The sequence below is a fragment of the Biomphalaria glabrata genome, chromosome 6 (genome assembly GCF_947242115.1).
Source record: "Biomphalaria glabrata chromosome 6, xgBioGlab47.1, whole genome shotgun sequence".
Taxonomy (NCBI): domain Eukaryota; kingdom Metazoa; phylum Mollusca; class Gastropoda; family Planorbidae; genus Biomphalaria; species Biomphalaria glabrata.
In genome coordinates this window covers 33843250-33856512 of record NC_074716.1, presented here as the reverse complement: position 1 = coordinate 33856512, position 13263 = coordinate 33843250, and the positions used below count along the sequence as shown (strand labels likewise).

The 13263-nt window shown below is 39.4% G+C and overlaps 1 protein-coding gene across 1 annotated transcript; it reads right to left on the bottom strand.

Moving 5' to 3' along the window:
• Positions 1-9799: 9799 nt before the first annotated feature.
• Positions 9800-10717, bottom strand: LOC129926871 (histidine-rich glycoprotein-like). Its single transcript, XM_056033340.1, has one exon. It carries the CDS (start codon positions 10715-10717, stop codon positions 9800-9802), a length of 918 nt encoding a protein of 305 aa, XP_055889315.1.
• Between the last annotated feature and the right edge of the window lie 2546 nt (positions 10718-13263).

Here is a 13263-nt window from a genome sequence, read left to right as displayed (position 1 = left end):
GTTCTGATGTGTTGTTTTTTGTGTTAAATTTCAGTATCATGAACACACACACTTGTAAATATGAAAAGAGAAAAGAAAGTATCAATACATTTGCCCGAAAAGTTCTTAACTTATTCAGCTCTTTAGATGTGCACAACTTGTTGTCAGCTTGGTGACTGGGAGATAAAGCGCTTGGATTGCGAGAGATAAGGATCGCGATTTTGAATCGCGATGAAAACGGCAAATGATTTTTAGGACGCCCCTGGGTTCAGTCAACGAAAATTGGTGAATTAAATGAGGAACGTATAGTCGGTTGGACGTTGTGCTGGCCCCATGAAACCCCCGGTCAACGGTCGGCATTGAAACAAGGGATCTTTGCATCATTTGCCCCAAAGATCGCAAGGTTTGATAGGGGAACAATATTTTTTACCTTTAAGCTTCAAGTAAATCCATGTAGATATTACTCTTATATGAAAATGTTTCGCAGACCAGATATATCTATAGAAATCATAAAATTATTAACATGACAATTTTTTTTTATTAGACTGATGACTTTTTGTAAGAGCGATTACTTCGCACTCAACAACTAATGTATAATTAATTAATTAGGGGAAAAAAGGAAAGATTTTTACACCGTCACTATCCTTCCACGTTCCGAATTTAAAAAAAATCCAGGTTACACTCATAAATAAATCTACTCATTGTGTAGAAGATTCTAGTTTGGTGATATAGATCCAAACTTGATCATTTAAAAAAAAAACAGTAGTGGAGACTAGAGTACTGGATAGAGCAGGCCCTAAAGGTGTAAAAACAAAACAGTAGTGGAGACTAGAGTACTGGATAGAGTAGGCCCTAAAGGTGTAAAAACAAAACAGTAGTGGAGACTAGAGTACTGGATAGAGTAGGCCCTAAAGGTGTAAAAAAAAAAGTAGTGGAGACTAGAGTACTGGATAGAGCAGGCCCTAAAGGTGTAAAAACAAAACAGTAGTGGAGACTATAGTACTGTATAGAGTAGGCCCTAAAGGTGTAAAAACAAAACAGTAGTGGAGACTAGAGTACTGGATAGAGTAGGCCCTAAAGGTGTAAAAACAAAACAGTAGTGGAGACTAGAGTACTGGATAGAGTAGGCCCTAAAGGTGTAAAAAAACAAAAAAAACAACAAACTATGTAACGCCCATGTTTACTTTTCATTTATTAAAATGCCAAAGAAAGAAACAGTTTGTTTTTTCACAACTTGTGCTCATTATTAGTCCTAGGCCTACCTGTAAAAAGTGATTCGGTAAATTAATGATGCCTTGAGACATTGATTTAGTCCTAGGCCTACCTGTAAAAAGTGATTCGGTAAATGAATGAATGCCTTGAGACATTGATTTAGTCCTAAGCCTACCTGTAAAAAGTGATTCGGTAAATTAATGATGCCTTGAGACATTGATTTAGTCCTAGGCCTACCTGTAAAAAGTGATTCGGTAAATGAATGAATGCCTTGAGACATTGATTTAGTCCTAGGCCTACCTGTAAAAAGTGATTCGGTAAATGAATGAATGCCTTGAGACATTGATTTAGTCCTAAGCCTACCTGTAAAAAGTGATTCGGTCAATGAATGAATGCCTTGAGACATTGTAAAGAGGATCCCAAATTATGCATCACGGCTTCTTAAGTTTTTGTTGTTTATTTTTCAGTGTAGCTTCAATCTCTTCATTCATTTATTTTTCTACTATTAAAACGTTCATTCGTAACTTTAGTGTTCAGTTGGCAAGCTGAATTTTCTTTGGTTTTCATAAAAAAGGTTTAGAAATCAATGAAACTAAATTAGCTAATTAACCTAATTGATCTTCATATATGTTGATTTCTAGATCTAAATAGAAGAATCATAGGGCACTTGCATTTCATTATATTTAAATTAAAGACATATACTTGTTGATGAGGCTAAGCTTTGGTTTGTAGCTCTTGCATTCAGATATAGGCCTATAGTGCAAATTACCCTTACAGGTGTATCACTAAACTTCCTCAAGGCTTGATTAAAAGTTTAAAAAAAATTATTTTTTTAACAAAATAAACTTGTTATTTTAAATCATTTATTGTTTTACAAACACAATTGCACGATTCTCTCTCTCTCTCTCTTGTGTCTTACTCAGCTGATGTATCAGCCATTCATTACCTTTTTTTTTTATCCTATCATCTGGATTAGGGAATTCAGAATTCATCAAACCACACAAACACGCACAGGCTGCCTAACAATACTTATAGTAATACTCATTTTTGTATATTATTCATGTCTGTGTTGTCCATTGCCATGATTGTGAGATTACAATTCTACATAATGAGTCTAATTCCTACCATTCATAATTTAGTGTCAACTCTTTTCGTACATTGTTTTTGAAAGTAGCCACAAATGGTCATTGTGCAGGCTACACAACACTTTCAATATCCATAGATTATTAAAACCGGCAGATTTCTAATTTACTTTCCAAAAATATTCCCAAAATTTCATTCTAGTTACATGTACATTCATAAACATTGTTTGAAATGTGCAGGTGTGCGTGTAGGCGTTGTACATGTGCAGGTGTGCGTGTAGGCGTTGTACATGTGCAGGTGTGCGTGTAGGTGTTGTACATGTGCAGGTGTGCGTGTAGGTGTTGTACATGTGCGCGTGTAGGTGTTGTACATGTGCAGGTGTTCGTGTAGGTGTTGTACATGTGCGCGTGTAGGTGTTGTACATGTGCATGTGTGCGTGTAGGTGTTGTACATGTGCATGTGTGCGTGTAGGTGTTGTACATGTGCATGTGTGCGTGTAGGTGTTGTACATGTGCAGGTGTGCGTGAAGGTGTTGTACATGTGCGCGTGTAGGTGTGGTGTGCATGCGCAGGTGTGGTGCATGTGTTGTGCATGCGCAGGTGTGGTGAATGTGTTGTGCATGCGCAGGTGTGGTGCATGTGAAGGTGTGGTGCATGTGTTGTACATGTGAAGGTGTGGCGCATGTGTTGTACATGTGAAGGTGTGGCGCATGTGTTGTACATGTGCAGGTGTGGCGCATGTGTTTTACATGTGAAGGTGTGCGTGTAGGTGTAGTACATGTGAAGGTGTGGTGCATGTGTTGTACATGTGAAGGTGTGCGTGTGCATGTGTTGTAGGGTTGTACATGTACAGGTGTGGTGCATAAGTTGTAGTTGTGCTTGTAGGTTGTACATGTGAAGGTGTGCCTGTAGGTGTGGTGCATGTGCTGTACATATGAAGGTGTGCGTGTAGGTGTGGTGCATGTGCTGTACATGTGAAGGTGTGCGTGTAGGTGCATTTGAATGTGTGTGTGTAGGTGTGGTGCATTGTGCATCTGGTTAAGTGTTAAGTGCTACTATATTCACATGTACATATCTAATCTATTTTCAGATTTTCAATTTTGATCCATCTTTCCTTTTTTTTTTTACATTTTCTTCTCTCGTGCATAATTTATTTTGTATTTGTGAGAACTATGATGTGATCTGTGATCTACGATATAACCTACGATATAACCTAATATCTAATCCTAAATCTCTTACTAATCATTGACTTATTTTTCTGTAAATTCTAAGAACCATGAAAATAACTCTGCCCTAATCTGGATTCGTACTCGTGACCACTAGTATGAGATTTGATTAAGAGACAAACGCTGTAACCACTAAGCCACACATCCATGTGAGTATAGACAGAATAACTACTTAAGAAGAGAAGGACTTTGAATAAACATGATAACAAAAGTTTTGTACATTTATTTAAGGCAAATTATCATGTGTTTTAAAATATTCATAAATTGTAAGGAAAGTAAGAAATTGAATTCAATTTAATCAGTAATTCTGCAAACAAAAAAAAAAAGATTGAACAAGTAATAATGGGCAGAGAATGTAAAGATGGCGTCAAAAATTTCTAGGCCTAGACTCTACTATACGTTTGCCTACTGCTCGAGCTAATAATAGTTTTAAAAAAACAACAACAAGATATTCAATATCAACTTGCCCACTCAATACATCGTATGGTTGTTTTAGGATTAGCCTATGGAATAAGTAATAAAATCTCATTGGAGCCTATATATACAAGGCCGAATGTAGACTTCAAAGTCGAAAAAATAGTTTTTGGATAAGCTCCCTTGTGATTATGATTTCTCTTAATACTTCCAATTTGACATATTATGCAAATTAAATTTACAGAGTCAAATGTAGATGCTACATCATTTATATGATTTAAAATTCTGTTATTTAAATTTGCATAACCTAATAAATGAAATAATACTCTTTGAGCCCTATATTAAACTATACAACCAGTGGCTGAAAACCATCCTATAAATTAAATTGCTGATTACAAATTAAAGACCTTGTGATCTACTCGGGCAATTGATATGACTATTCTATGACTGAAGATTTACAAGGGCTACTTGTGGTCATAGTCTTGTCACATTAAATGTTTCTGTACAAATTAATTTCTTTTGCAATTTGTGCATTAAAATATATTTACGCATTAAAATACATTTTATCTTGTTACATTTTTATTACATTGTTGTTGTTGTCTTTGCTTTTTCAAACGAATAGGTCAAAATAGTTTTATAACTATTGCAAGCAATTCTGGTTAGAATTTATGGATGCCATTTTCAGATTTTGTATATACCTATTATTAGACCATCTCGCAAATCCCATTTTTTATTTTTTTATTTTAAATTTTCTGAATAGATCTAGAATCTATAATTGATTCAATGTTTGAATTCCAGAGTTAAATAATATGAACATCTCTGACTTTATAACACGTTAATTGAATATCTTAAATAAATGTGAAAGCTTCTTCTGTCACATCTCACATGTCCTAAGTTCGGTGTGGTTCATATGTATGTGCGTGCTAGTGGTGGTAGTTGGTGTGCGTACATGTGGGTCAGATGGGATGCGTGTGCAGATGTGCGTGTTGGGGTAAGTGTGGTCCATGTAGAGGTGTGGTCCATGCGTTGTACATATGCAGGTGTCTGTTTGGTGGGTTAAGTGTTGTGCATATGTAACTGAGGGGGGTTAGGTGTGTTGTACATAGGCAGGGTAACCTAACCCCTAACCCTAACCCCTAACCCTAACCCTAGTCCTATGCACAATTCTCAGCCTGCTTGGGACCGTTCTGCAGGTTTTAGCTCCTTTTTTCTATATACAAATAATTAATTAATTACAAATAATTGATTTAATAATTGTTTAATTTTTCTTATTGATACATGCATAGTTATTTCAACGTTACCCTAGAACAGGAAGTCGGAGAAAAACGTGTACATAAGGGGAATAACTCCACATATACAGCCACATTTCTCAACATTGTTGAATTTATATCCCTATTTCAAAACCCAACAGAATAATAAATAACCAATGACTAATTCCTCTAATAGAGGAATTAGGATTCCTGCTGGTAAAGTTACTTATGCCTATTTAATCCTTTGAAGGTATGACAAACAACAACAACAACAACACAGAATAGTTAAGAACGCTGTCGTGTTTCTCCGTTGCCTAAACATTTGTGTGTCATTCTGTTGTCCAATCTTTCTGTTGATTTCAAACTAAACTCCTTTCTCTCCCCGTTAGTTTCCATCGTTGATTTCACACTTCAGGCTACTAGATTTGTTAACACCAGATGTTCTAAAGGACAGGAAGTCTGGAATAAAAGCTGTGTATCTTTCACGTGTTCTTATTTATTTACTGACTCAGACCCTCCCAAGCCGTACGGAGCATTTGCCATCAAGCAGTTTCCATAAAAATCTGTCACTGGTAATGTCTGAAGCCTATTCCCACCTACCATGAGGACCTCCATGAATGAGTGGCGTCAAGTTGTACTAGGATATCATTGCAACTCTTCTTATGCGAAATTCATTTTGTCGGAGAACATGTCACGCAAACCTCATGCGTCGTTCTCTCACAATCTTACTAAGGGGTCGACTCGCAGTTCGGCATAGGATTTCCTTGATTTAGATCCGATCTCTATAACTGACTCCTAAAATCTGTCTTAGCCATCTTTGTTGAGCTACATTTAGTGTTTTTCGATTTCGGTAGATGACTGTTCCCTGCAGTTTATTAATGGAGCCCTGCCACTGGTAAAAATGTGTAACCTCTCTTGAATACGCTCTTGGAATTAAGTGACTGTAGTTTGCTTTAGATTTTATATCGAAAAGAGAAGTTTTATCGTCAAAATCTTCTGTTGGGGGTTTTCCACCTCAAAATGCTCTGTAGGGGGATCTTAGACTCAAAACCATCTAGAGGGGTTTAACTTTTAAAAAAAAAAGCCATCTTTAGAAGAAACTCAAAACCCCCGATTGGCTTGGTTACGCTCAAATAATTTTAGTGTGTAATTTGCTTTTTTTTTTATATTGAAGATGTATTTTTAGCACCAAACCCCTCTGAATGGGGGTTTAAACTCAAAACCATTTTCGGCAACGCTCATAGCATTTTGAGTGCGTAATTTGCTTTTTTTCTTACACTGAAGATGGCGGGGGTTTTAAACTTATAGAAGAGGGGGAGTTAACTGCAAAAAACCACAGGTAGGGGGTTTAAAACTCAAAACCCCTGGTAGGGGGTTTTAAACTCAAAACCCCTAGTAGGGGTTTTTAAACTCGAACCGCTCTGGTAGGGGTTTTAAACTCGAACCCCCTGGTAGGGTTTTTTTAACTCGAACCCCCTTGGTAGGGGCTTTTAAACTCGAACCCCCCTGGTAGGGGTTTTTAAACTCGAACCCCCCTGGTAGGGGTTTTTAAACTCGAACCCCCCTGGTAGGGGCTTTTAAACTCAAAACTCCTTTGGTTGTGCTAGGGCAAGTGATGGTTTAGTATTAAAATCTCACCTAAAATAAACAAAATCAAAGCAAAAAATCAGTCACTAAATTCCGACTCCCCCCTCCCAAAGGGGGGATTTCATTTTGGGGGGGGGTGGTTTGAACCCCAAGAACCCCCCCTGGCTACGCCCATGATAATATATATATATATATATATATATATATATATATATATATATATATATATATATATATAACTAGACTGGACGCGCTAACTGCAATCAAATTTACCGAAACTGGTCTTTGTTGAAGTAAAATTGACTATTTTCTTTCAACAATTTTTTAGACAAGCAGGTGGTGATTTTTTAACTATGGGCGTAGCCAGGATTTTTATCAGGGGTGTGGGATTTTTCTGCCCCCAACCCCCAAAAATATATACCATTAATTTTTTTATTTTCACGCTAAAAAAAAAGTAAAATTCCCCTTTTAGACCTTGCAATCTATAGGGCAGATGATATTAAGGTCATCTATTTCTGTGGCCAACTGTTAAAAGAGCAGGGTGTCATGTGGCCAGCACAATGTCCAACTGCCTATACTTTCACCAATTTAAGTTAGTTACCCAGAGTTGGGTGGACTGAGTGCCCTAAAAATCCAGAAATTTAAAATCCCAGTCTTCACCGAGATTCGAACCCACGACCCCAGGTTCGTTAGCCAAGCGCTTTACCACTTAGCACCCCAACGCTGTTACTAACAGATCGTTATTTTTTTTTATATGATACGAAACTTACTTTCATAGCCATATTTATTTTTTCAAATAGTTTTATAGTTCCCTTTTTATATTATTGAACACTAGCACTAGCAGTATGCCAGTTGATTTGTTCCCAAGCTTTATATTGATCCCTCCCCATTTTTTTTATTGTAATAAACGGTTCACATTTTAACGATAAATCTAACATTACTTTTTTAGCCCGAGAACTATTGTATTTGTTGCAATGAAATTTTACGGCCCGCTCTCTACTTCTTTTTCTGTCTCTGTCTGTCTCTCTCTCCAACCCCTTTTTTATTTCTTCTTGCGTATCATAATTTCTCCTTACTAAATTTAGATTAAATTTTTAATTGAGTTTATATTTAATAAAACTAAAACTATTGTAAAATTCATTAAAAACAAAAGGAGAGGTTTTGGGAACCATAACATAGACATCAATGTGCTCAGGCTGCAATTCATTCGTGAACAAACAAGTTCTTGGAGAATGTAAAATAATTTTATTGAAACATTAGATAAAATGCTACAGCACCACCCTCCATCCTCATAGACGATAACAAGCTGGACGCCGTAAACGAATTCTGCTATCTGGGATCTAGTGATGGGAACTAAACTAATTTTTTTTAGTTAAACTAAAACTAAGTTTGAACTAAAAAAACGTAATTAAACTTTTAGTTAATCACAAATTGAAAAAATTAGTTAAACTAAACTAAGAAACTTTAGTTAAATTTTTACTAACTATTTTGACCTTTTTTAAGGACGAAACAGCCAAACATGAAAAATATAAAGCACAACCAATCTCTTTAGCAAAATATAATAAACATTTATTTGTGCACATGAAAAAATATTTAAATGTCTTTATGGGATAGATGTAGATCTTAATAGAATCACTAGAATGATACTACTATAGAAATAAATTAGAAGTAATTGTCCAAGTTCTAATATAAGTTACCTTTAGAATAAGTAATGATAAAACTGCATGTTGACTCTCTAACTAACTCTAGATTCTAGAATATTCTGGATCTAATTTTTTCTACAAACGAAATGATCAGAAATATAATCTGGATCTAGAATTAGATCTAGCTACTAGACCTAGATCAAATTTATATAATTAATATTTTAATCTAAAAATAATCTAAGAAATACTAGTTACTACTACTACGACTGGCACAAGAAAAACTGGTCGCCCCCACCTCCGTTACATAGATGTAATAAAACGTGACCTCAAATCAGTGAACATCAATACTGACAATTGGGAAGACATAGCTCTAGACCGCAACAGGTGGAGAGAGACAGTAACCAAGAACGCTATGGACAGTGAAAGTACAATGGACTTTTTATGCAGCGACTTTCGTGCAGTAACGTTTAGTGCCTCATCGGGGTAAAGGACGCTTATTTTTGTGCGTTTTGTCTGTCGTTCGGTCTGTCCGTTACGTTTAGATTAAAAAAAACAACAACTCTAAAAGTTATTGAAAATCTTATTTAAACTTTAATATTCCTTCCGAAACATCGTAATAGTTTTAAGTATGTATAATATATTGTTCCGGATATGTGTATTTATAGTACGAGAAAAAGATAATTCCAGATAAGTCTAGTTCTGTTAATTAAATTTTTGGAATGGTCTCGTATGAAAATTAAATGTACCATAGTCTTGTGTAGAGATTTTTTATACCATACTTTGGTGTTATGAAGTTGTATTCCCTAAACAAATTGAAACATAACATTAACGCTAATTGTAATGTTTTAGCTAGAAAAAGTGTATAAGAGAAGTGAGATTTTACATAAAAAAAGTTTTAATATTTTTCACAAAAAATCCGGAACAACCTATTGTCGCACACATGTGGGTGGGTGTGGTGCAGATGTGCGTGTAGGTGTTGTACATACGCAGGTGTGCGTGTAGGTGTGGTGCAAGTGCTGTATATGTGTAGGTATGCGTGTAGGTGTGGTGCTTGTGTTGAACGTGGGCCTGTACTGTACAGGTGTAGGTACGTGTTGTATATATGCAGTTGTGCGGGTGCAAATGTGCGTGTGCAAGTGTTTGCAGGTGTGCGTGTAGGTGTGGTGCATGTCTTGTACATGTGCGCGTGTAGGTGTGGTGCATGTGCAGGTGTTTGGGTGCAAATGTGCGTGAGCAAGTGTTGTATATATGCAGTTGTGCGGGTGCAAATGTGCGTGTGCAAGTGTTTGAGTGTAGGTGTGGTGCATGTGTTGTACATGTGCAGGTTTGCGTGTAGGTGTGGTGCATGTGTTGTGGCGTATGTAGGTGTGCGTGTAGGTGTTGTACATGAGCGCGTGTAGGTGTGGTCAATGTGCGCGTGTAGGCGTATGTGTTGTATATGTGCAGGTGTGCGTGTAGGTTTGGGTGTGGTGCATGTGTTGTACATGTGCAGGTGTGCGTGTAGGTTTGGGTGTGGTGCATGTGTTGTACATGTGCAGGTGTGCGTGTAGGTTTGGGTGTGGTGCATGTGTTGTACATGTGCAGGTGTGCGTGTAGGAGTGGTGCATGTGTTGTACATGTGCAGGTGTGCGTGCAGGTGTGGTGCATGTGTTGTACATGTGCAGGTGTGCGTGCAGGTGTGGTGCATGTGTTGTACATGTGCAGGTGTGCGTGCAGGTGTGGTGCATGTGTTGTACATGTGCAGGTGTGCGTGCAGGTATGGTGCATGTGTTGTACATGTGCAGGTGTGCGTGCAGGTATGGTGCATGTGTTGTACATGTGCAGGTGTGCGTGCAGGTATGGTGCATGTGTTGTACATGTGCAGGTGTGCGTGCAGGTGTGGTGCAGGTGTGCGTGCAGGTGTGGTGCATGTGTGCGTGCAGGTGTGGTACATGTGCAGGTGTGCGTGGTGCATGTGTGGTACATGTGCAGGTGTGCATGTGTGGTACATGTGCAGGTGTGCATGTGTGGTACATGTGCAGGTGTGCATGTGTGGTACATGTGCAGGTGTGCATGTGTGGTACATGTGCAGGTGTGCATGTGTGGTACATGTGCAGGTGTGCATGTGTGGTACATGTGCAGGTGTGCGTGGTGCATGTGTTGTACATGTGCAGGTGTGCGTGGTGCATGTGTGCGTGCAGGTGTGCGTGGTGCATGTGTTGTACATGTGCAGGTGTGCGTGGTGCATGTGTGCGTGCAGGTGTGCGTGGTGCATGTGTTGTACATGTGCAGGTGTGCGTGGTGCATGTGTGCGTGCAGGTGTGCGTGGTGCATGTGTTGTACATGTGCAGGTGTGCGTGGTGCATGTGTTGTACATGTGCAGGTGTGCGTGGTGCATGTGTTGTACATGTGCAGGTGTGCGTGGTGCATGTGTTGTACATGTGCAGGTGTGCGTGGTGCATGTGTTGTACATGTGCAGGTGTGCGTGGTGCATGTGTTGTACATGTGCAGGTGTGCGTGGTGCATGTGTTGTACATGTGCAGGTGTGCGTGGTGCATGTGTTGTACATGTGCAGGTGTGCGTGGTGCATGTGTTGTACATGTGCAGGTGTGCGTGGTGCATGTGTTGTACATGTGCAGGTGTGCGTGGTGCATGTGTTGTACATGTGCAGGTGTGCGTGGTGCATGTGTTGTACATGTGCAGGTGTGCGTGGTGCATGTGTTGTACATGTGCAGGTGTGCGTGGTGCATGTGTTGTACATGTGCAGGTGTGCGTGGTGCATGTGTTGTACATGTGCAGGTGTGCGTGGTGCATGTGTTGTACATGTGCAGGTGTGCGTGGTGCATGTGTTGTACATGTGCAGGTGTGCGTGGTGCATGTGTTGTACATGTGCAGGTGTGCGTGGTGCATGTGTTGTACATGTGCAGGTGTGCGTGGTGCATGTGTTGTACATGTGCAGGTGTGCGTGGTGCATGTGTTGTACATGTGCAGGTGTGCGTGGTGCATGTGTTGTACATGTGCAGGTGTGCGTGGTGCATGTGTTGTACATGTGCAGGTGTGCGTGGTGCATGTGTTGTACATGTGCAGGTGTGCGTGGTGCATGTGTTGTACATGTGCAGGTGTGCGTGGTGCATGTGTTGTACATGTGCAGGTGTGCGTGGTGCATGTGTTGTACATGTGCAGGTGTGCGTGGTGCATGTGTTGTACATGTGCAGGTGTGCGTGGTGCATGTGTTGTACATGTGCAGGTGTGCGTGGTGCATGTGTTGTACATGTGCAGGTGTGCGTGGTGCATGTGTTGTACATGTGCAGGTGTGCGTGGTGCATGTGTTGTACATGTGCAGGTGTGCGTGGTGCATGTGTTGTACATGTGCAGGTGTGCGTGGTGCATGTGTTGTACATGTGCAGGTGTGCGTGGTGCATGTGTTGTACATGTGCAGGTGTGCGTGGTGCATGTGTTGTACATGTGCAGGTGTGCGTGGTGCATGTGTTGTACATGTGCAGGTGTGCGTGGTGCATGTGTTGTACATGTGCAGGTGTGCGTGGTGCATGTGTTGTACATGTGCAGGTGTGCGTGGTGCATGTGTTGTACATGTGCAGGTGTGCGTGGTGCATGTGTTGTACATGTGCAGGTGTGCGTGGTGCATGTGTTGTACATGTGCAGGTGTGCGTGGTGCATGTGTTGTACATGTGCAGGTGTGCGTGGTGCATGTGTTGTACATGTGCAGGTGTGCGTGTAGGTGTGGTGCATGTGTTGTACATGTGCAGGTGTGCGTGTAGGTGTGGTGCATGTGTTGTACATGTGCACGTGTAGGTGTGGTGCATGTGCAGGCGTATGTGTTGTATATGTACAGGTGTGGTGCATGTGTTGTACATGTGCAGGTGTGCGTGCAGGTGTGGTGCATGTGTTGTACAGGTGTGGTGCATGTGTTGTACATGTGCAGGTGTGCGTGCAGGTGTGGTGCATGTGTTGTACATGTGCAGTTGTGCGTGCAGGTGTGGTGCATGTGCGCGTGTAGGCGTATGTGTTGTATATGTGCAGGTGTAGGTGTTGCAGGTGTAGGTGTGGTGTAGGAGTGGTGCATGTGTTGTACATGTGCAGGTGTGGTGCATTTTTACATTTTTACTTGCACAAATTTAATTAATTTTGTATTTGTGAGAACTATGATGTGACATACGGTGCATCTAATAACCTAATATCTTATCCTTAATCTCTTACTGATCTTTGGTAATATTAAACTAATTTTCTGTAAATTCTAATAACCTAATATCTTATCCTTAATCTCTTACTAATCATTGGTAGTATTAAACTATTTAATTTTCTGTAAATTCTAAGAACCATGAAAATAACTCTGCCCTAATCTGGATTCGTACTCGTGACCACTAGAATGAGATTTGATTAAGAGACAAACGCTGTAACCACTAAGCCACACATCCATGTGAGAATAGAACAATTACTTAAGAAAAGAAGGACTTTGAATCAAGAAGATAAAAAAAGTTTTGTACATTTATTTAAGGCAAATTATCGTGTATTTTAAAATATTCATAAATTTTAAGGAAAGTAAGAAATTGAATTTTGAATTCAATTTAATCAGCAAATTCGCAAACAAACAAAAATTGATTTAACGAGTAATAATGGGCAGAGAATGTAAAAATGTCGTCCGAAATTTCTAGGCCTAGACTCAAATGTAGATGGCTACATCATATTTATGATTTAAAATCCTGTTATTTAAATTTGCATAACCTAGTAAATGAAACAATACACTTTGAGCCCTATATTAAACTTGTTACATTTTTATTACATTGTTGTTGTTGTCTTTTCTTTTTCAAACGAGTAGGTCAAATTAGTTTTATAACTATTGCGAGCAAATACTGAGTCTCTGCCTAGAATT